This window comes from Aptenodytes patagonicus, chromosome W, assembly GCF_965638725.1.
Source record: "Aptenodytes patagonicus chromosome W, bAptPat1.pri.cur, whole genome shotgun sequence".
NCBI lineage: Eukaryota > Metazoa > Chordata > Aves > Sphenisciformes > Spheniscidae > Aptenodytes > Aptenodytes patagonicus.
In genome coordinates, this window is record NC_134981.1 from 47954230 (window position 1) to 47973870 (window position 19641).

At 45.2% G+C, this 19641-nt stretch overlaps 2 protein-coding genes across 3 annotated transcripts in view; one reads left to right on the forward strand and one right to left on the reverse strand.

The window, feature by feature from the left end:
- Nucleotides 1-11237, reverse strand: part of LOC143172266 (ankyrin repeat family A protein 2-like) — a 30194-nt gene extending 18957 nt beyond the window's left edge. The window contains exon 1 of the mRNA XM_076361488.1: nucleotides 11093-11237. Within this exon, the coding sequence (XP_076217603.1) occupies nucleotides 11093-11237 (145 nt within the window). The remainder of the gene's footprint in view (nucleotides 1-11092) is intronic.
- LOC143172077 (transcription factor BTF3-like) lies at nucleotides 11222-18352 on the forward strand. 2 transcript variants are annotated; one of them, XM_076361320.1, is made up of 6 exons: nucleotides 11299-11369; nucleotides 11705-11773; nucleotides 14445-14558; nucleotides 14757-14958; nucleotides 17382-17435; nucleotides 17974-18352. In XM_076361320.1, the coding sequence occupies exons 2-6, from the start codon at nucleotides 11705-11707 to the stop codon at nucleotides 18018-18020; spliced, it is 486 nt and encodes a 161-aa protein (XP_076217435.1). In that variant the 5' UTR covers nucleotides 11299-11369; the 3' UTR covers nucleotides 18021-18352. The 2 variants fall into 2 exon arrangements, with proteins under 2 accessions (XP_076217436.1, XP_076217435.1); XM_076361321.1 differs by lacking the exon at nucleotides 17974-18352 and having other exon boundaries at nucleotides 11222-11369; nucleotides 17382-17488.
- The last annotated feature ends 1289 nt before the right edge of the window (nucleotides 18353-19641 follow it).

Here is a 19641-nt window from a genome sequence, read left to right on the forward strand (position 1 = left end):
CAGTGAACAGGGCATATTGCTTCTCATTTTCTGGTAGTTCATTATACATTGGGGCCTCCTCAGCACGCGTCACCTCTTCCCCTGCCCGTATTCCAAAATCTTTGCCCTCTGGCCAATCCATGATCACTTCCAGGATTCCTGGGCGACTGGGGTTTCCTATTCGAGCCCGTTGTGTGATCAGTGCGACCCACTTACTCCATGTAGCATCAGTTGCATGATGTGTACAGGGGACCCTCCCTCTGAACATCCAGCCCAGCACCGGCAGTCGGGGTGCCAGGAGGAGCTGTGCTTCAGTGCCGATCACTTCTGAAGCAGCTCGAACCCCTTCATATGCTGCTAATATCTCTTTTTCAGTTGGAGTATAGCGGGCCTCCGATCCTCTGTATCCCCGTGTCGTGGTTTAATCTCAGTCAGCAATTAAGCACCACGCAGCCGCTCGCTCACTCCCCCCCACCCGGTGGGATGGGGGAGAGAATTGGAAGAGCACAAGTGAGAAAGACTCGTTCGTTGAGATAAAAACAGTTTAATAATTGAAATAAAATGATAATAATAATATGATAATAATAATAATAATACACAAAACAAGTGATGCACAGTACAATTGCTCACCACCCGCCGACCGATGCCCAGCCAGTCCCCGAGCAGCGGCCCCCCCGGCCAGCTTTTCCCAGTTTATGTACTGAGCATGACGTCCCATGGTATGGAATGTCCCTTTGGCCAGTTTGGCTGTGCCCCCTCCCAGCTTCTTGTGCACCTCCAGCCTCCTCAGTCAGTAGAGCATGGGAAGCTGAAAAGTCCTTGGCTAGTGTAAGCATTACCTAGCAACAACTAAAACACCGGTGTGTTATCAACTTTGTTCTCATCCTAAATCCAAAACACTGTACCAGCTACTAGGAAGGAAATTAACTCTATCCCTGCCGAAACCAGGACACCCCGACTCCAAAACCCTAGGGGTCGACCTCGAGTCTCCCCTGGTGCTTTCTGCCAGAGGCTCCAGGTAGGGCCGTTCTCCCCGGCTGCGGTGTAGAGCACATTTTTTACATCTTGCCCTGCCCGGACTGGCCCCAGGGCTACTGCATGAACTATCTCCTCTTTAATTTGTTCAAAAGCTTGTCGTTGCTCAGGGCCCCATTTGAAATCGTTCTTCTTCCGGTTCACTTGATAGAGAGGGTTTACAATCAGACTGTAATTTGGAATGTGCATTCTCCAAAAACCCATGACGCCTAAGAAAGCTTGTGTTTCCTTTTTGCTAGTTGGTGGAGACATGGCTGTTATTTTGTTGATCACATCCATTGGGATTTGACGCCGTCCATCTTGCCATTTTTTTCCTAAAAATTGGATCTCCTGTGCAGGTCCCTTGACCTTACTTTGTTTTATGGCAAAACCGGCCTTCAGCAGGATTTGGACTATTTCCTTCCCTTTTTCAAAAACTTCTCCTGCTGTGTTGCCCCACACGATGATGTCATCAATGTATTGCAGGTGTTCTGGAGCTCCACCCTGTTCTAGTGCAGTCTGGATTAGTCCATGGCAAATGGTAGGGCTGTGTTTCCACCCCTGGGGCAGTCGGTTCCAGGTGTACTGGACGCCCCTCCAAGTGAAAGCAAACTGTGGCCTGCACTCTGCTGCCAAAGGGATTGAGAAAAACGCATTAGCAATATCAACTGTGGCATACCACTTGGCTGCCTTTGATTCCAATTCGTATTGAAGTTCTAGCATGTCTGGCACGGCAGCACTCAGCGGTGGCGTGACTTCATTCAGGCCACAATAGTCTACTGTTAGTCTCCACTCTCCATCAGACTTCCGCACTAGCCATACGGGACTGTTAAAGGGTGAATGAGTCTTGCTGATCACTCCTTGGCTCTCCAGTCGACGAATCAGCTTATGGATGGGAATCAGGGAGTCTCGGTTGGTGCGATATTGCCGCCAGTGCACCGTGGTGGTGGCGATGGGCACCTGTTTGTCTTTGACCTTCAGCAACCCCATAACAGAAGGGTCCTTAGAGAGGCCAGGCAAGGTGGACAGCTGTTTAATTTCCTCCATCTTCAAGGCAGCTATACCAAAAGCCCACCGGTACCCTTTTGGGTCCTTGAAATACCCTCTCCTGAGGTAGTCTATGCCAAGGATGCACGGAGCATCTGGGCCAGTCACAATGGGGTGCTTCTGCCACCCATTCCCAGTTAGACTCACTTCGGCTTCCAATACAGTTAGCTGTTGGGATCCCCCCGTCACCCCAGAAATACAGATGGGTTCTGCCCCTATATAGCTTGATGGCATTAGGGTACACTGTGCACCGGTGTCTACCAGAGCCTTATACTTCTGTGGGTCTGACGTGCCAGGCCGCCGAATCCACACAGTCCAGTAAACCCGGTTGTCCCTTTCCTCCCCCTGGCTGGAGGCAGGGCCCCTCTAGTCCTCATCACAGTACTCGTTTCTCATTTCTTGTACGTACGAGTCAGAAGTTTCTTCATTAAGATCAAGAGTAAGATCAGCCCTTCTACTCTCTCTGGGGAACTGCCCGCTGGAAACTGGAGCAGCAATTTTCCTGGAAGAACCTCTTTCTGTGATTGTTTTCCCTTGCAATTCGCGTACCCGTGCCCCTAGGGCTGCAGTAGGTTTCCCATCCCACTTCCTCATGTCCTCTCCGTGGTCACGCAGATAAAACCATAGGGTGCCCCGTGGTGTGTACCCTTTATATTCTCTCTCTTGAGCAAAAGAACGCTGACTCCTAATAGCCGAGATACTGGTCCGTACAGGTGAGGAGTAGGACCTATCCTCTCTGAGTTGCTGGATCTCCCGGGACAGTTTTTCGGACAATTTCTCCACAGCCGAGACGAGGGAGGAAGAAAGACTTTCCTCGTATTGCCGGAGTTGACCAGCCAATTCATCCACTGTTTGTTCCTCTCCATCTTTCCAGGTTATCACTGCCAATGAATTGGCGTATGACGATGGTGCGCTCCTTATAAACTTCCGCCACATGGGTCGTGTGCACTTGACTTCGTCTGGATCTTTGCATAGCTGTTCATTGCTTAGGTCATCATAAATCACCTCCAGAACAGCTAATTCTCTCAGAAACTGGATACCCTTCTCCATGGTGGCCCACTTGCTTGGGCGACATATGACATCTTCCTTAAAGGGATACCTTTCCTTCACGCTTGACAAGAGTCGCCTCCAAAGGCTGAGGATACGTGTCCCTTTTCCAATTGCTTTATCAATGCCCCCTTCCCTAGAAAGGGATCCCAGCTGCTTGGCTTCCCTACCCTCTAATTCCAGGCTACTGGCCCCATTATCCCAGCATCGGAGCAGCCAGGTGACAATATGCTCACCTGGACGACGGCTGAAATCTTTTTGTATATCTCGCAGCTCACTCAGGGATAGAGATCGGGTGGTCACTGCCTCGTTTATGAGTTCTTCCTCTTCCTCCTCCCCGGTCAGCGGCCGGCTCTGCTCCTCCCGTTCTCGTGATGGCCCTTCTCCAGGGTAGTCGTACAGTTCTTCCTCCGGTTCCCTTTCAGAAGAAGCTTCTTCCTCCCTTACTAAACGAGCCGACTTCTGCTTCCAAAATTTCTTCTTGTGTACAGGGGCGACTGATACCGGCACAGGCTGGTTCTTTGGTTCAGCCACAGGGCGTGTTGCTGGGGTTGGAGTGGCCGCGGTGCAAGTGCATGTCACCGGAGTCTGAGTGGCCGCAGGGCCTGTTGCCGGCGTCTGAGTAGCTGCAGTGCATGTTGCTGGGGTTAGAGTGGCTGCAGGGCCTGTTGCCGGGGTCTGAGTGGCTGCACGGCCTGTCGCTGGGGTCGGAGTGGCCGCAGCGCGCGTTGCCCGGGTCTGAGTGGCCGCAGTGCGTGTCGTTTTACTGTCAGAGCCAGAGACCTTCCCTTCCCTTTGAGGGCACTGAATGGTGTTGAACAGGGCTCGGTAGGCATGGGCCAGGCCCCAGCACGTTGCAATGAGCTGCATCTCTCTGGAGTTGCCAGGGTGACAGCATACTTTTTCCAAATATTCTCCTAACTTTTCAGGATTCCGCACTTGCTCAGGGGTGAAGTTCCAAAACACTGGGGGTGCCCATTGGCCTAGGTACTTGCCCATCTTGTCCCACACACCCTGCCACTCATAATTATTCACCCTTGGGGCAGATCTCTGGATGATATTCTTAAATTGCTTACCAACTTTAGACAAAACCGAAACAATATTCCAAAGAAGTACCAATAGAAGTATCTTAACTGCCCAAGGATGTTCAAAATACTGAAAAATTACTGTAATGAAGGAGGAAACATCATAGAAGAAGGTAGTGACACTGCCATTCTGTATTTCCTCCGTAAAAAAACTCTCAGAAAAGTTACTGCAATTGCTAGTTGTCTCCACAAAATGGTCTCCGTGGTACAGTAACGGCTTCATTGCGAAGTTTACATACCACACTAACGTCAAGGTCAATGTTCTAAAAACAAACCTCACAAGCGAGACATCACTATTCACTGCAGACCACAGCAAACTGCAAAACCCAACACCAATCTTTAACATGTACAGCAGGAAAAAGAGCGCGATGCAGATTATACAAATCAATATTGAGAACAGAGAAACCAACATTGTGACCCACAACCACTAACAGATATAAGTTCTTTAATACACTCCGGTTAACCTGTTATTATCTCAAACCCTTCGTGCCCCATGTTGGGCGCCAAAAAGGACTGTCGTGGTTTAATTTCAGTCGGCAATGAAGTACCACGCAGCCGCTCGCTCACTCCCCCCTCCCCTGGTGGGATGGGGGAGAGAATTGGAAGAGCACATGTTAGAAAAAACTCGTGGGTTGAGATAAAAACAGTTTAATAATTGAAATAAAATGATAATAATAATAATAATATGATAATAATAATAATAATACACAAAGCAAGTGATGCACAGTACAATTGCTCACCACCCGCCGACCGATGCCCAGCCAGTCCCCGAGCAGCGGCCCCCCCGGCCAGCTTTCCCCAGTTTATGTACTGAGCATGACGTCCCATGGTATGGAATGTCCCTTTGGCCAGTTTGGCTGTGCCCCCTCCCAGCTTCTTGTGCACCTCCAGCCTTCTCAGTCGGTAGAGCATGGGAAGCTGAAAAGTCCTTGGCTAGTGTAAGCATTACCTAGCAACAACTAAAACATCGGTGCGTTATCAACTTTGTTCTCATCGTAAATCCAAAACACTGTACCAGCTACTAGAAAGGAAATTAACTCTATCCCTGCCGAAACCAGGACACTGTCCTATTAAACTGTCTTGATCTCAACCCATGAATTTTACTTTTTTTTTTTCCTGATTCTCTCCCCCATCCCACTGAGGGGTGGGGGGAGTGAGCAAACGGCTGTGTGGTATTTAGTTGCCTGACGGGTTAAACCACAACAGATGTCTACAGGAATAATCTGTTTGCTTGATCCTCTGTCATCTGTGCATAAATATAAGGTACCATCTTTTTCACATACAGCTAGTGAGGAATACAGAGACTTCTGACTTTTATCTATTCTCTAGGAAGATCTTCATTGTTGCTCTCTACCACAAGAGACTAACATGAAAGCTTTTCTAGGCAAGCCTTTACCAGTCTGATTAACATCAGTTCTGAAGTATTTGGTAACGAAGGCAGGGGATTCTTCATGCAGCATTTCTCTAACTACTCTCTAGTTGGCCTCTGTGGTGTGTTATAGAGACATCCCATAGCTCATGAAAGGCTTGTGATGTGGCTTGAAGCCCAGGTATTTTGGGTTGCTGAGTTTAAGAGTTAGAGGCATGGTGAGAAAAGGACACTTTGTTTGCTAAGAAGCTCTATCTCTTCCTAGATAGTGAAGTCTATTACTCCATAGAACTGACCAGTACATGGTACAACACTGTAATATATGAAATGAAAACAGCACTGTACTTAAGTTCGATCTTCCTGGGCTCCCATTCAATGTTTATATATTTAGTATCTCTTCAAAAGTTAAGAATTCTTTAGTGAGTCTTATGTCTAGACTTTCAGAGATGGTTTCTTTTCCATTCATATCTCTCACAACACCTTTCTCCTGTACCCTGTAATGCTGCTATTTTCCTTCATTATATTACTAACATATATGCATATATTTCCAAATAACTTAGCTTTCCCCCCTAATGTCCTGGAGCATCTACATTAGGAATGATAACATTATTATTCCCTGTGGCACCCTGTTGATGTGCCATATACTTCTGCTTTCTTGACTGTTGAATACAGCATTCTTTTGAACAAACGTTTCCTAAAGAGACTCTGAATATCAGACAGATTTCCTTCACTGCCTGAAAATACACTGAATATGTGCTCTTTGTGGTCACTGGCAATCAGGACAAATATTACTTCACTTTAGCCTGATCACTTATGTTTATGACCTGTGATTTGTTTCCTGAATATGATACTAACTTAACACCTCTTCTCAATGCACCCTGTTATTACTTACACAGCACTGGCCATGTCTTTCAGGAGAGCTTTTCCACTGGTACTTTGACAACAACTTTTGTCATTCTTCTGCCTTTAAGCTTTCACATAATTTAGGAGACAATTTTAATGAGTAACCATTTTAATGGTCTTTTTCCATTCCTATGCTGCTTCTGTGCAGCTAATGAACTTCGCTTTAGCAATGTATATTCTTTGATGATTTTGAGATCCTAAGTTTCACCCTTTTTCAGAACTGAAAGGATGCTCGCTGAGCTCACACTCTGTTTCAGTACTACAGGCTTTGGATCTGTTTAATTTCTCAACAGAAGTTCTTCAGCTACAAGTAAATCCAGTTTTAGGTTTATGTTTCCCATGATGCAATTACACAAAAAGGACTAGAGAAAACAAGCCAATAGTATTGTAGCATTCTAATACTTTTTCTCTGATGCAAAGTTTGTTTTTTGAAGGTCTGCTGTTTGTTCCAGGAAATGTAACCAAATCTTAGAGTCCCTTAAACTGTAGTTCTTGAACTGCTTCAGTTGATTCCTGATACAACTCAGTGATGTGGTTTTCAGCATAATTTGTCTTCAAAATCTCACATGAGGGAATATGAGATCGTACCTCCAGCCCAGTTAATCCTAGGCTGACAGCTGGGGCTGTACTTTCTACAACTTCTATCTTGGAATAATCTTTCTGTGATTCATTTTCACTTCAGTATTTCAGCCTATTAAAACATTTTATATTATATTTAACGGGGAGCTCTTGCTGGGACTCAGGAAAAAAAGGAGAGTTTACCGCTTGTGGAAGAAGGGGCAGGCAACTCAAGAAGAGTACAGGGATTTCGTTAGGTTATGCAGAGAGGAAATGAGAAAGGCAAAAGCCCAGCTAGAACGCAATCTGGCCGCTGTCGTTAGAGACAACAAAAACTGTTTTTACAAATATATTAATGACAAGAAGAGAGCCAAGGAGAATCTCCATCCTTTATTGGATGCGGGGGGGAACATTGTCACCGAGGATGAGGAAAAGGCTGAGGTACTCAATGCCTTCTTTGCCTCAGTCTTTAACAGGCAGACCAGTTATCCTCAGGGTACTCGGCCCCCTGAGCTGGAGGACAGGGACGGCGAGCAGGATGAACCCCCCACAATCCAAGAGGAAGCAGTCAACGACCTGCTACGCCACCTGGATGCTCACAAGTCTATGGGGCCGGATGGGATCCACCCGAGAGTGCTGAGGGAGCTGGCGGAGGTGCTCGCCAAGCCACTCTCCATCATTTATCAGCAGTCCTGGTTCACGGGGGAGGTCCCGGATGACTGGAGGCTTCCCGATGTGACGCCCATCTACAAGAAGGGCCGGAAGGAGGATCCGGGGAACTCCAGGCCTGTCAGCCTGACCTCGGTGCCGGGGAAGATTATGGAGCGGTTCATCTTGAGGGCGCTCACAAGGCATGAGCGGGACAACCAGGGGATCAGGCCTAGCCAGCACGGATTCATGAAAGGCAGGTCCTGCCTGACCAACCTAATCTCCTTCTATGACCAGGTGACCCGCCTAGTGGATGAGGGAAAGGCTGTGGATGTGGTCCACCTGGACTTCAATAAGGCCTTTGACACCGTCTCCCACAGCATTCTCCTAGAGAAGCTGGCGGCTCACGGCTTAGACAGGTGTACTCTGCGCTGGGTCAAAAACCGGCTGGACGGCCGGGCCCAGAGAGTTGTGGTGAATGGAGTTCAATCCAGTTGGCGGCCGGTCACGAGTGGTGTTCCCCAGGGCTCAGTTTTGGGGCCGGTCTTGTTCAATATCTTTATCAATGATCTGGGCGAGGGGATCGAGTGCACCCTCAGTAAGTTTGCAGGTGACACCAAGTTGGGCAGGAGTGTTGATCTGCTCGAGGGTAGGAAGGCTCTGCAGAGGGACCTGGACAGGCTGGATCGATGGGCCGAGGCCAACTGTATGAGATTCAACAAGGCCAAGTGCCGGGTCCTGCACTCAGGTCACAACAACCCCATGCAGCGCTACAGGCTTGGGGAAGAGTGGCTGGAAAGCTGCCTGGCAGAAAAGGACCTGGGGGTGCTGGTTGACAGCCAGCTGAACATGAGCCGGGAGTGTGCCCAGGTGGCCAAGAAGGCCAATGGCATCCTGGCCTGTATCAGAAATAGTGTGGCCAGCAGGAGTAGGGAAGTGATCGTGCCCCTGTACTCGGCACTGGTGAGGCCCCACCTCAAATACTGTGTTCAGTTTTGGGCCCCTCACTACAAGAAGGACGTCGAGGTGCTGGAGCGTGTCCAGAGAAGGGCAACGAGGCTGGTGAAGGGTCTGGAGAAGAAGTCTTATGAGGAGCAGCTGAGGGAACTGGGGTTGTTTAGTCTGGAGAAGAGGAGACTCAGGGGAGACCTTATCGCACTCTACAACTACCTGAAAGGAGGTTTTAGTGAGGTGGGTGTCGGTCTCTTCTCCCAAGTAACTAGTGATAGGACGAGAGGAAATGGCCTCAAGTTGCGCCAGGGGAGGTTTAGATTGGACGTGAGGAAAAATTTCTTTACTGAAAGAGTGGTTAAACATTGGAACAGGCTGCCCAGGGAAGTGGTGGAGTCCCCATCCCTGGAGGTATTTAAAAGACGTGTAGACGAGGCGCTTAGGGACATGGTTTAGTGGGCATGGTGGTGTTGGGTTGACAGTTCGACTTGATGATCTTAGAGGTCTTTTCCAACCTTAATGATTCTATGATTTTGCATGTTTGTAATCATCAGTTGGCCTTGTAATTCTGAAATCTTTCTTTTATATTGATGTCAGACTGTGATAAATCTGAAGCTGAAGTATTGATTGCTTTTACTTTCAATAGCCCGCAGTGACTCAGGTTTTTTTTTCATCTTGGCTCTATTCCCTCTTGCTACAGGTACATTGCCAATTTCATCTTGCAATAAATTTATAAGCTTTCTTTTTAGTTCAGAATGAACTCTGTCCTCCCCAAATCCCTCCACAGATTCCCCCTCCCCCCAAATCTGGTTTGTTCCTTTCCTTCTGAATTAGATACTGGGTTTGCTTGTTCAGATACAGTAATACAGGCTTTTTCTCGTTCTTCTCTGAGCAAACTGATTCACTCTTCCAGTTTTACAGATATGCTGGACCAAATTTCTGCAGCCCCCCCATCCTTTATAACTGATCATCCTCTAATTTTCGTCTGTGATGTTTGTCTGCTGGGAGGTACAGGCTGCTCTTCAGCAGCACCTTTTGAACCATCACCTCCCTGAGACCTTTTATCACCACCAGATGGAGTAATTTCGGATTTATCATTCATTCTCACTAATTACAAAAGTCTCAATTTTAACAACAAAAAAAATCTTCTGTACAAATTAACACTCAGCTCTGGTGTAGTGAAGAGATATCATGAGAGCAAATCAAATTTACACACACACAAAAAGCACAGCCTTGGCTCTGGAAATTACCAACATGGGAGCCTTAACATTAATGAATACAGAAGGATAAATCAAGTATTAACATAGTCTTACAGAAACAAGAACAAAGGGAATAGTTTATTGAGGATATTCCAGAGAAGAACCAATTTAAAAGGCATTAAAATACAGGATGAGATGGCAAGGTCAGTAATATTTCTACTGATGCCAGGAGGCCCATTCCGTTCAGTTGCAGCGATGATGGGGGCAGGACCGTGGAGCAACATGGCTCCTCCTCTCTCATGTCGCTCAGTGAGCACGTGCAGCACTGATGGGAGCACCAGGCTGTCTCCCCCATAAATCTGCTTCTGTACCCTGTTATGCAACACAGGTCCAAACCCTGCAAAGACTGCTTAGCTTTCTGCATGGCAAAAGTGATCATTGGAGCCAGACACACAAGTTCCCAATAACCATGAGATTAGTCCCACCAGACTCCTCAGAGTGGGCAAAACAAAATACTTCAGTGATGCAAAATATCACTACAGGAGAAAAGCTCTGAGAGAAACAAAGAGAGCACAAACAGAGTGTGTTCAACAGTAAGCAGAAAGCAGTTCCATGTGGGTGCCTGATAACATAAAAGAAGATGCAAAGTCAAAGCAAAAAAACCCCAAAACCAAAACCGAGGTGGAAGAAGAGCAAAAGGAAACATGAATTGCCATATGGGCTATAGTTAAACATGGCCTTGAGGGAAAAAAAAAAAAAAAAAAAAGGCCTCAGCGGTTTGGCTTTGACAACGATGGCCTTGTAGAGTTTCACCTGAAAAGCCACGTTGCGGAGCCCGTGCCGTACAGTATTGCCCGAGATAGATCACAGGGAGAAAGGAAACACACACGGGGGGGGGGCAGAGCCGAAAGAAGGAAAATCACGGATATGGGGACGAGGTTTAAGTTACATAAACAAGAAAGAAAATACAACGTTTAAATGTTTTCTAGGAAAAAAAATAATAAAAATGCCAGAACGGGGACGGATCCGTTCGTGGCAAAAAACACTGCCAGGTGAGGCTGCACGCGACGGAAGGAAACGGAAGGTGGGGGAAGCAGGGAGGGAGCGGAGACGGGCCGCGCACCGAACCAGATCGCGAAGTAGGACCGAGCCCACCCTACGGGGGGGGGGGGTGTGGGCTTTACCTTGCACCCCAGCTCAGCCGCACAAATAAATCGGTTTTGTGGACCACAGCGTACTTACGGAAATCCAGCACCCCCTACGAGTAGGGCAACCCACTCCTCGCCTCACACCCCCAACTCTCTCCCCCTCCTCTTCCTCTTCCTGCAGCGGCTCCACTCGGAGGAGGCTCCGCCCCTCTAGGTCCCGCCGCCGCGGGGGGCGCCCCCTCCTGGCCCAGGCGGTGGCAGCGCGGTGTGCCTTCCTTCCGGCCGCCATCTCGCTCCACTCCGCGTGCTGTGCTGTGCTGTGCTGTGCTGTGCTCTGCTCTGCTCTGCTCTGCCCTGCCCCGGTCCCGTAGCCCTCGTCTTTTCTCCCTCGCTCCGGCATCGCTGCTTCCGTCCCGAGAAGGTACAAGGGAGACGGTGGGGGGCGACTGGGGGGAATTTGTTGTGTGGCTGAGGGCTGCGGGTTGGTGGGCGGTGGTGGTTGGGGGAAGGGAAGGCGAGGCGGTTACGGGCTGGGCCTGAGGGGAGCTGAGCCGAGCTTCGGTGGCGCTGCGTGCGAGCAGACCCCCCCCCCGGCAGGGCTGGGGCGTCCTCCCGCCGGGGGTGTGAGTGTGGTGAGGGGGTAGCTGCGGAGCCCCTTGTGCCCACCTACCCTACTGCCGGGCCCGGGTTGCTGTGGCCTGCGCCGCCGGGTGCTTCCTGACCCGCTTTCCATGGGCGCTCTTGTTGCTTCCGCAGATGAAAGAAACGATCATGAACCAAGAAAAGCTCGCTAAGCTCCAGGCTCAAGTGCGCATCGGTGGCAAGGTAGGAGTTGTCTTCCCTCCCTGCCCTCGCGATTGTGTGTCTCTGCCTATACACTGGGCCTAGGACACGGGATCCTGAAAACTCGGGTGGGGAGCAGCCCTAAGGACTCTCAGCTTGGCTAGACCGTCCTCGGGGCAAGCTGCACTGCTGCAGGGATCTCTAGTCAGTTCAGTAGAAGCAGAATGTAGGAGCTGAACCTCCAGCCTTTTCTGTTTGGGTTTGTTATATTATAGCTGACTTGTAGCCTATATTCTTGTATAGGCTATATTAGAAGGCACTTAAGACTTGAAGTAAGTAGACAAGTTACAGCAAGTGATCTTGGGTATAGTTTTCATAACAGATTAGAGAGGGCTGTGTTCCAAACTCTCATCACAAATCTTTAAGATGCCCATGGCTGTTTTCTTGCTTTTTAAGACAAAGCTGGAGTTTCTGTACTTGTCATTATAGAATAGCATGCTTGGAAGAGCTTTTTATTTTATTATGACATCTGAATATACATAGCTGTGTGATTACTTATAATCTGAAAATAAAGTATGTTGAATATAGTTGTATGCTAGTAAACATTTTAATTACAGTTTCAGTTTTAAGGCAAGAATTTGTTAGTAACTTTTTTTATACCTGAGGAAATGTACACACAATATTTTAGAATACAAGCTATTCAACAGAACTCTTGCTGACAGAGTTTCCAGTAGCTTTCATTCTTGTACTGAAGTTTTTGCCTTTAGCTGGAGATTTAGGCAGCCTTAAATCAGGGTTAATCCAGTAATTGGCTTGGTGATTTTGTGTATTCTTTGTATGGGTTACTAGTTAAGCAGAGAACTGCTGTATTATATTGATGATTATGTGCATGTTACCAGCGTGAGAGTATTGACTATAGAGGTTTTTAACATTTGTCACTGTACTGTGGTTTTTTGGTTGTTTTTTTTTTTTTTTCTTCCTTGTGAGAAAAGGTTGCACATTGCCTCTGCTGGAAGATTTTCATGGCACTGTAAGGCTGCAGATCTTAAAAACAAGCTAAATATTATATTTAGGTGGAGGTCTATCGTAGTACTTCATTATGTGAAATTTGATATTTTTGTGTAGGATGTTGGTGCAGCCAAATGTCATGTATTTTCTTCCAAACCTTTTTAGAAGACTGGCAGATGAGTCTATAGCATTCCATTTGTGGCCTGCTGTACCCACTCCCCTTTAATATAAAGGTAGAGGGGTGTGAACAGCATGTCTCAGCATGATCAGGATGGAATTTGCTTACTAAAACCCTGTAATCTTTAGAAGTTTAAATCTGTGGAGAAGAAAGCAGCAGCTGTTAATTTAAATTAAATTCATATTGCCTGGTTTGATATCCATACTTAATATGGGTAAAAAGGGGATATATGTTCCTATATAGCCTTTGATTCAAGACATCCTTTTTTGAAATTTATTGAGAGGTCTTTTGTCCAGAGAGACTTAACATAACCCTTATGTGGCTCAGTTCCTGGGTAGTTAAGGTACTTAATTTAAGCCATTTCTGTAATATTAGTAGTTTTCAAATAGCTGTGTGTGCTAACCTGACAGTAGCAGGGAATGAACATCAAGCTTTCTAGACAAACAGACTTTTGAGCTGTAGTCTTCCAAGTGTTAGTTTCATGTGAATTTGTCTATTAACATTTCTTGTTGTTTGTAACTGGATTATGTTAGAGGTGTTAGTGTCCAGCCAGTTTTCTAACTTCTACCAGTTGACTCAAAAGGTATTGCAGCCATTTATACAGCTGGGCAGCAACACATTTTCTTATTGCTAGCATGTAGCAGATGGGCAACTGGAGTAGGAGAACTTAGATTAGTAGTTATAGTGTGTCAAAAAGGAGCTTAGTTTCACCTGTTCCTAGACATTTTTATGTCAAATTTTACTGAAGCCTTATGACTGTGCAAGGAAATATAAAATGACACTTTCTTCTTTTTTGTAGTTATAGATAGCTTCTAATATGGGACAATTATTTCCCTGGAGAAATCTAGAGCTCTGTGTCTGTAGGGAAACTTAACCTTTGCTTTTTTTGCTTTCTAAACAGGGGTGGTCTGGAATACTATATAGAAGTATTTTTTAAAAATATATTTATAAAATATTTTGGGAAAATAAGTGTTCTTCAAATTTGTATGTGTAAGTCCATCAGATGGAGATGTCTATTTGGAATAAAAAAAAATGAGTGTTTTGGGTTTTCTCATTCATTTGTTAATGATATGTTAATAACTTTATGGTCTCTGACTCTTAATTATCAAAATTTGGCTACAACTTAAGAAAGATGCTCTAAGGAAAAATTAATGGGCTTCAGAAATTACTGAAAACTCTGCTCAGTCTTCAGTTTTATGCCTATGGTTACAGACAAGGATAAACTTGCAATTTTTCTTTTCTAAGTAGGATGCTGCAGAATCCCCATGAGAATTGTGGAATAAAGGTTCTCTGGTGCACTGCTTCCTAAAATCTCACACTTCTCACAAACGTGCGAAGCTTGCTTTATAGCAAGGGAAAGACTGCTGCAGTGCAGTTGGAGGGGTGGGGTTGTGTGTGCTGTAACACAGAAATAGAACTTTGTATACAAAGTTGATTTGTAGATGGCTGCAGAGTAGTTATACGGCCGTGAGGATTAGAGTTTGTGAAGAACTATTTAAATATTAATTTATAACTTTTTTTGCAAAGGGTACTGCCCGTAGAAAGAAGAAGGTTGTCCACAGAACAGCTACAGCAGATGACAAGAAACTTCAGTTTTCTTTGAAGAAACTGGGCGTCAACAATATTTCTGGAATTGAAGAGGTAATTACTTCAAAGGGAAAAATGCTTTTCTATATAGAAATATAAAATGTATCAAACAATTTCCTGGTAAGTAACATCTTAAACTTGTCTGTAAATTATCAATAGGTCTTTATTGAGCTTCAGGATCTTCAGCTAGTTTCCTGTTAAATTGAAAAATCATGCTAAACTGCTTGAAATACTGGATTTTTTTTCTTGCAGGTAAATATGTTTACCAACCAAGGAACAGTCATTCACTTCAATAACCCTAAAGTTCAGGCATCTCTGGCTGCTAACACTTTCACTATCACGGGCCATGCTGAGACAAAGCAGCTGACAGAAATGCTTCCTAGCATCTTAAATCAGCTCGGAGCTGACAGTTTGACCAGCCTGAGGAGATTGGCAGAAGCCCTACCCAAGCAACGTAAGTTGAAACTTGAATGCATTTCATGCTGGCAGCTGACGTGGCTTATTTGTATAGCTGCAGTGAAATTCAGTGCACTCTTACTGTCTGCAAGCATATTATAAAATGCTTATAAAGAAATGGAACTCTTGGATCTTATTTATAGCTCAAATCCAACAATGACTATAACAGAATAAAGCAGAGGCACCTGTCTCTCAGCATATCTTGCAGCTGGTCTAGGACTAGAAAGTTGTAGCCAGACTTGATTTCATGGTAGTTTACTTCTTGGTGCGGCTACCGTATTTTGACATACCTAGTTCATTAAAGCTAGGTAGAGTTACTCTGGGAGAGTTAGGTTTTAAAAAAAGATATACTTTGAGTATGTCTGTTTTGACACTTTCAATGGAAACATAAACAACAAGGAGAGGGACTTGAGGACAGACATCTTGCTACTGCTTTGCTCCCTCGCAGGCGTGGTGAAGGTATTTCTTCTTGCATGGGCTTTTTGATAGCTAAGAGGGAATTATACAGTATTTGTAAGGAAATATGTTATAATTTCTGTGTGTGTAGAACAGTGTAGAGAACAACTGGCACGATCATTAAGCTAGATACACCAACTTCCTATTCCATCCTTAAATTAGTAAAAGAACCTGAACACTTGCTCTCCCTAAAACTGTGTGGGAAGAGTAGAGGAGGGACTTAAGTATGTGGTGTTTGGAAAAGGTGCTGCTGCTGCTACAGGGTGAGAATTGGGAGTGAAAGACAGGCTTGTTGGCATTGGGAACATTCTTCGTGTCCTGCATGTAGGGTCTTCCTACTTACTTCCTACTTCTTCTGGTAGTTATGAACTTGATTGTTACGTTTTTTCTTTCTGTGCTTTGCTACCAGCAAAGATAGCCTCTGTTTCCATTCCTAAAACTGATGATGCTTCCCTTCTGTCAACTTCCCACTGAAAAAAATCCTGCTAGAAGTAGTCTTCAGGAGGTGAGGTAAACTGCTGCTTTCCCCATGGAGCTCAGGTCCCTCCTTCCTAGTGTCACCTGTGTGGCTTCCTTGTGGTAGTAGTGGGGCTTGAAAGAAAGAAAACTTGAAGGATTTAAAATGATCCCTTAAGATCTCTCCTCTTATAACAAGGTGAGTATATTCTGGATAAGCTAAATTGCGCAGTTTTGATATTAGGGAAGCTTGTTTAAAGTGCTTGCTTTGTATGACCTGGTAAATGGCTATTTCTTTCCACTTTGGGTGGATGCCAGAATAGTTGCACAAACCTTTCCATTCAGCATTGTCTGCTAGATTTGGAAGTTTGACATCCGAGTCAAGTGTCTGTGACGATTGCATTTGCAGGTGCTAAAGTAAACTTAGTCTGGTCTTGGGGGTGAGAGAGAATGCAGACAATTTAGGAGGAAATAACATGGTTCGCTTTTAAAATGTTGTATTTGTCACTAAGATGCACTCAAGCTTTAACAGCTTTCTGCTGTTAAAAAAACAAAAGGAGGGTTAGTGGTGACCTTTGTCCCAAGCCCTTTCAGAACAAAGTTTGTGTTCATCTATTTCGGTTCTCTAGAAATCAGGGTACAGCAATTTCAGAAATCTAGTATAAACCCATCTCTTTCCTCATGCTTTTCTTGAAAACTGAGAAGGATTAATTAGGATAAAACAGAGGTGATAGGCTAAGCTGTCTCATACTCTCTAGGTAGTACAGCTAAGAATAGCAGTAAAAGTAGTGGCACAGGCACCCAGGGACCCGAGATATCTATTCTTAGCATTATACTGCTACAGTTTCACAGATGCTCATTGGCCTGCTACAATGGACATGGTTAAGTCCCACTAGCTCTGGCAAATATAATGGGAATAGTTAAGAAATTACTGAGTCAGCAGAGATGTGGACCAGGACATGTGGTTACCTCAACCACCTAAGTATAAAATTCTGACTTTGCCAGGGAACAATAATATCTTTAAGTGCCTCTAGTCGTGTGTGTCTACCTGCAGCTTCACAATTACACCTTAGTTTTCCTTGAAGGCCTAGGATCATAAGATCCTAAGATTTCCTTATAACTTGCTAATGTTGTAAAAATATGTAAGCCCCAAGAACCACTGAGTAGTCAATAAACCAAGCTGCTTTTAAGAGAAATTGGTAAAATCAGTCTCTGTGCTTTTAGCTGAAAATGATTACCATGCAAGGCACTCTATATATCTAGAACCAAGATGGTGACTAGTAAACTGGTTCAGCATGCATCTTCTCATTTTCCAGCTGGGCTGTTTGAGCATTATCAGTAACAAAGGGTTAGTTGTAGATTTTTATTCAGCAAGGGAACTGGATAGAGCGTTGCAGTTTAGCTCAGACTCTTTGATAATGTTTTCAAAAAACACAAAGCAAAACAGCTTTGTAATCAAGATGCTTATGGTGAGCTTGACTGATGCTTTTGAACTGCTTGCTCTTGCAGCTGTGGATGGAAAAGCACCACTTGCTACTGGTGATGATGATGATGAAGTTCCAGGTAAGAACAAGCATGCAGTGGAGGAAAAGGAAGTGAATTTTGCTGAGAGATAACATGTGCAGCATAAGATTGGGCCAAGGACAGTAAGAGTATTGACTAGTCACTCGCTGTTATAAAATTTCTGTGGGCACTGTTTTCAGACACCATGTGAGACTTAGATGGACCATTGGTTTGAGCTAGCATTTTTGTCCTGCATAGGAGTAATAGCTATGGCTAAGATAATTATTTAATATTCAATAAGAGTGGTAAGAAACTACCTTTTCAGTATCACTGCCCAGTTGTGGGTATGGTGAAGTTAAATGCTCTTAGAATTGTGCTTTATAATGAACCATCTAAAACTTACTTGTTTAAACAAGAAGAATGAACCATGAAGCTCTTAAATGTTATTTGGTCTGTATTTTATAAGCTGATTTTCTTTTTTTTTTTTTTTTTTTTTTTTTTCCTGTAAGCACTTGATATGAAGTAGAACTTTGGGGGGGGGGGAATTGGCAAAGCAGAAGTGGGTCAAACTTTAATTTCAACATTTTTCTTTTTCTAGATCTTGTCGAAAACTTTGATGAAGCCTCAAAGAATGAGGCAAACTGAACTAAGTGACACTTTCTGAATAAAGTTAAAACTTGGAAAAAGCTACATGGAGCTGCTATTTTATATTGTGACTGCTTTTACTTGATTTTATTTTTATTTCCTGATGAGATCTCAAGATTTGTAATATTTGGAAACTCCTTGAACCTGCAGCTCTCTTTCAGTTATTGCTTGTACACGATATTATTTTTGTGGCCTGGTTGAACAAGCCTATGCTTTGAAATAAGTTAGATTGCTAATGAATCTCTGCCTAGACACAATTTTTGAGTAATTTGTATACAAGCAAAACCCCATCTTTAATGAACTTTGGCATACAATAAAAAATATAAAACAAACTTTCTGGTGTGGCTTTTTGTCAGAAAAGCAGGAAAAAAAAATTTGCCATAACTATTAAACAATCATAAAAGGTCTTGCTTTTCTGCAGAGCATCTTCCTTTTGCTGTGTTAGAAAACTGGCTTCTAAAGAGATTTTCGGTGCATAATGGAGCATTTTAGACTTAATCGGTGAATTCCCAGTGTTTGCAGATCAGAGCACATACACTGTGTTCCTAAGACACTTTGTAATCTACTGAATTTAAGAAATAGACCTGTATTCTAGAATTACTTTATGGTTGTATGGGGTTTACGTGGCAACGTTGGGGGGGCTGCAGGGGTGGTTTCTGTGAGAAGCTGCTAGAAACTTCCACCGTGTCTGACAGAGCCAATGCCAGCTGGCTCCAAGACAGACCCACTGCTGGCCAAGGCTGAGCCCATCATGAGGGTGGTAGAGCCTCTGTGATAACATATTTAAGGGGGGGGGGGAACTGCTGTGCAACAGCAGCCGGGAGAGAGGAGTGAGAATATGTGAGAGAAATAACTCTGCAGACACCAAGGTCAGGGAAGGAGAGGGAGGAGGTGCTCCAGGTGCTAGAGCAGAGATTCCCCTGCAGCCTGTGGTGAAGATCATGGTGAGGCGGGTTGTCCCCCTGCAGTCCATGGAGGTCCACAGTGGAGCAGATATCAACCTGCAGCCCATGGAGGACCCCATGCTGGAGCAGGTGGATGTGCCCTGAAGGAGGCTGTGACCCTGTGGAGAGGATTCTCCTCCATTGGTTCAGGTGGTTCCTGCTATAGTAATTCCTATAACATGCAATTCAAATCGTGGGTTACAACAATTTAAAGGTATTTCCATTTCAATCTCCACCCCTGGTCCCTTTGGGCCAGGTTATAGGGTTTAAAACTGCAATGAACTCATTCCCTTGCCCCTGCTCCGGCTTGGACTTATCCACGGACTGCAGTCCCTTAGGGTAGTACCTGCTCCAAGTGGAGCCTTATCTATGAGCCACAGTCTCTCCAGGGGTACACCTGCTGCGGCATAGACTTAGCCACAGCCACAGTTGCTTTGAGGTGTACCTGTTCCAGCACGGCCTTCTCCATGGGCCACAATGCCTTCAGAGATATACCTGCTCCAGTGTAGCCTTACCCACAGCCACAGTCCCTTCAGAAGTAAACCTGCTCCAATATGGACTTACCCATGGCTGCAGTCCCTCCAGTGGTGTACCTGCTCTGTCCTGGGCTTATCCGTGGCCACACGCTCTGAGATGCTCTAGCATGACCTCATGCACAGCCACTGATGCTTCAAGGT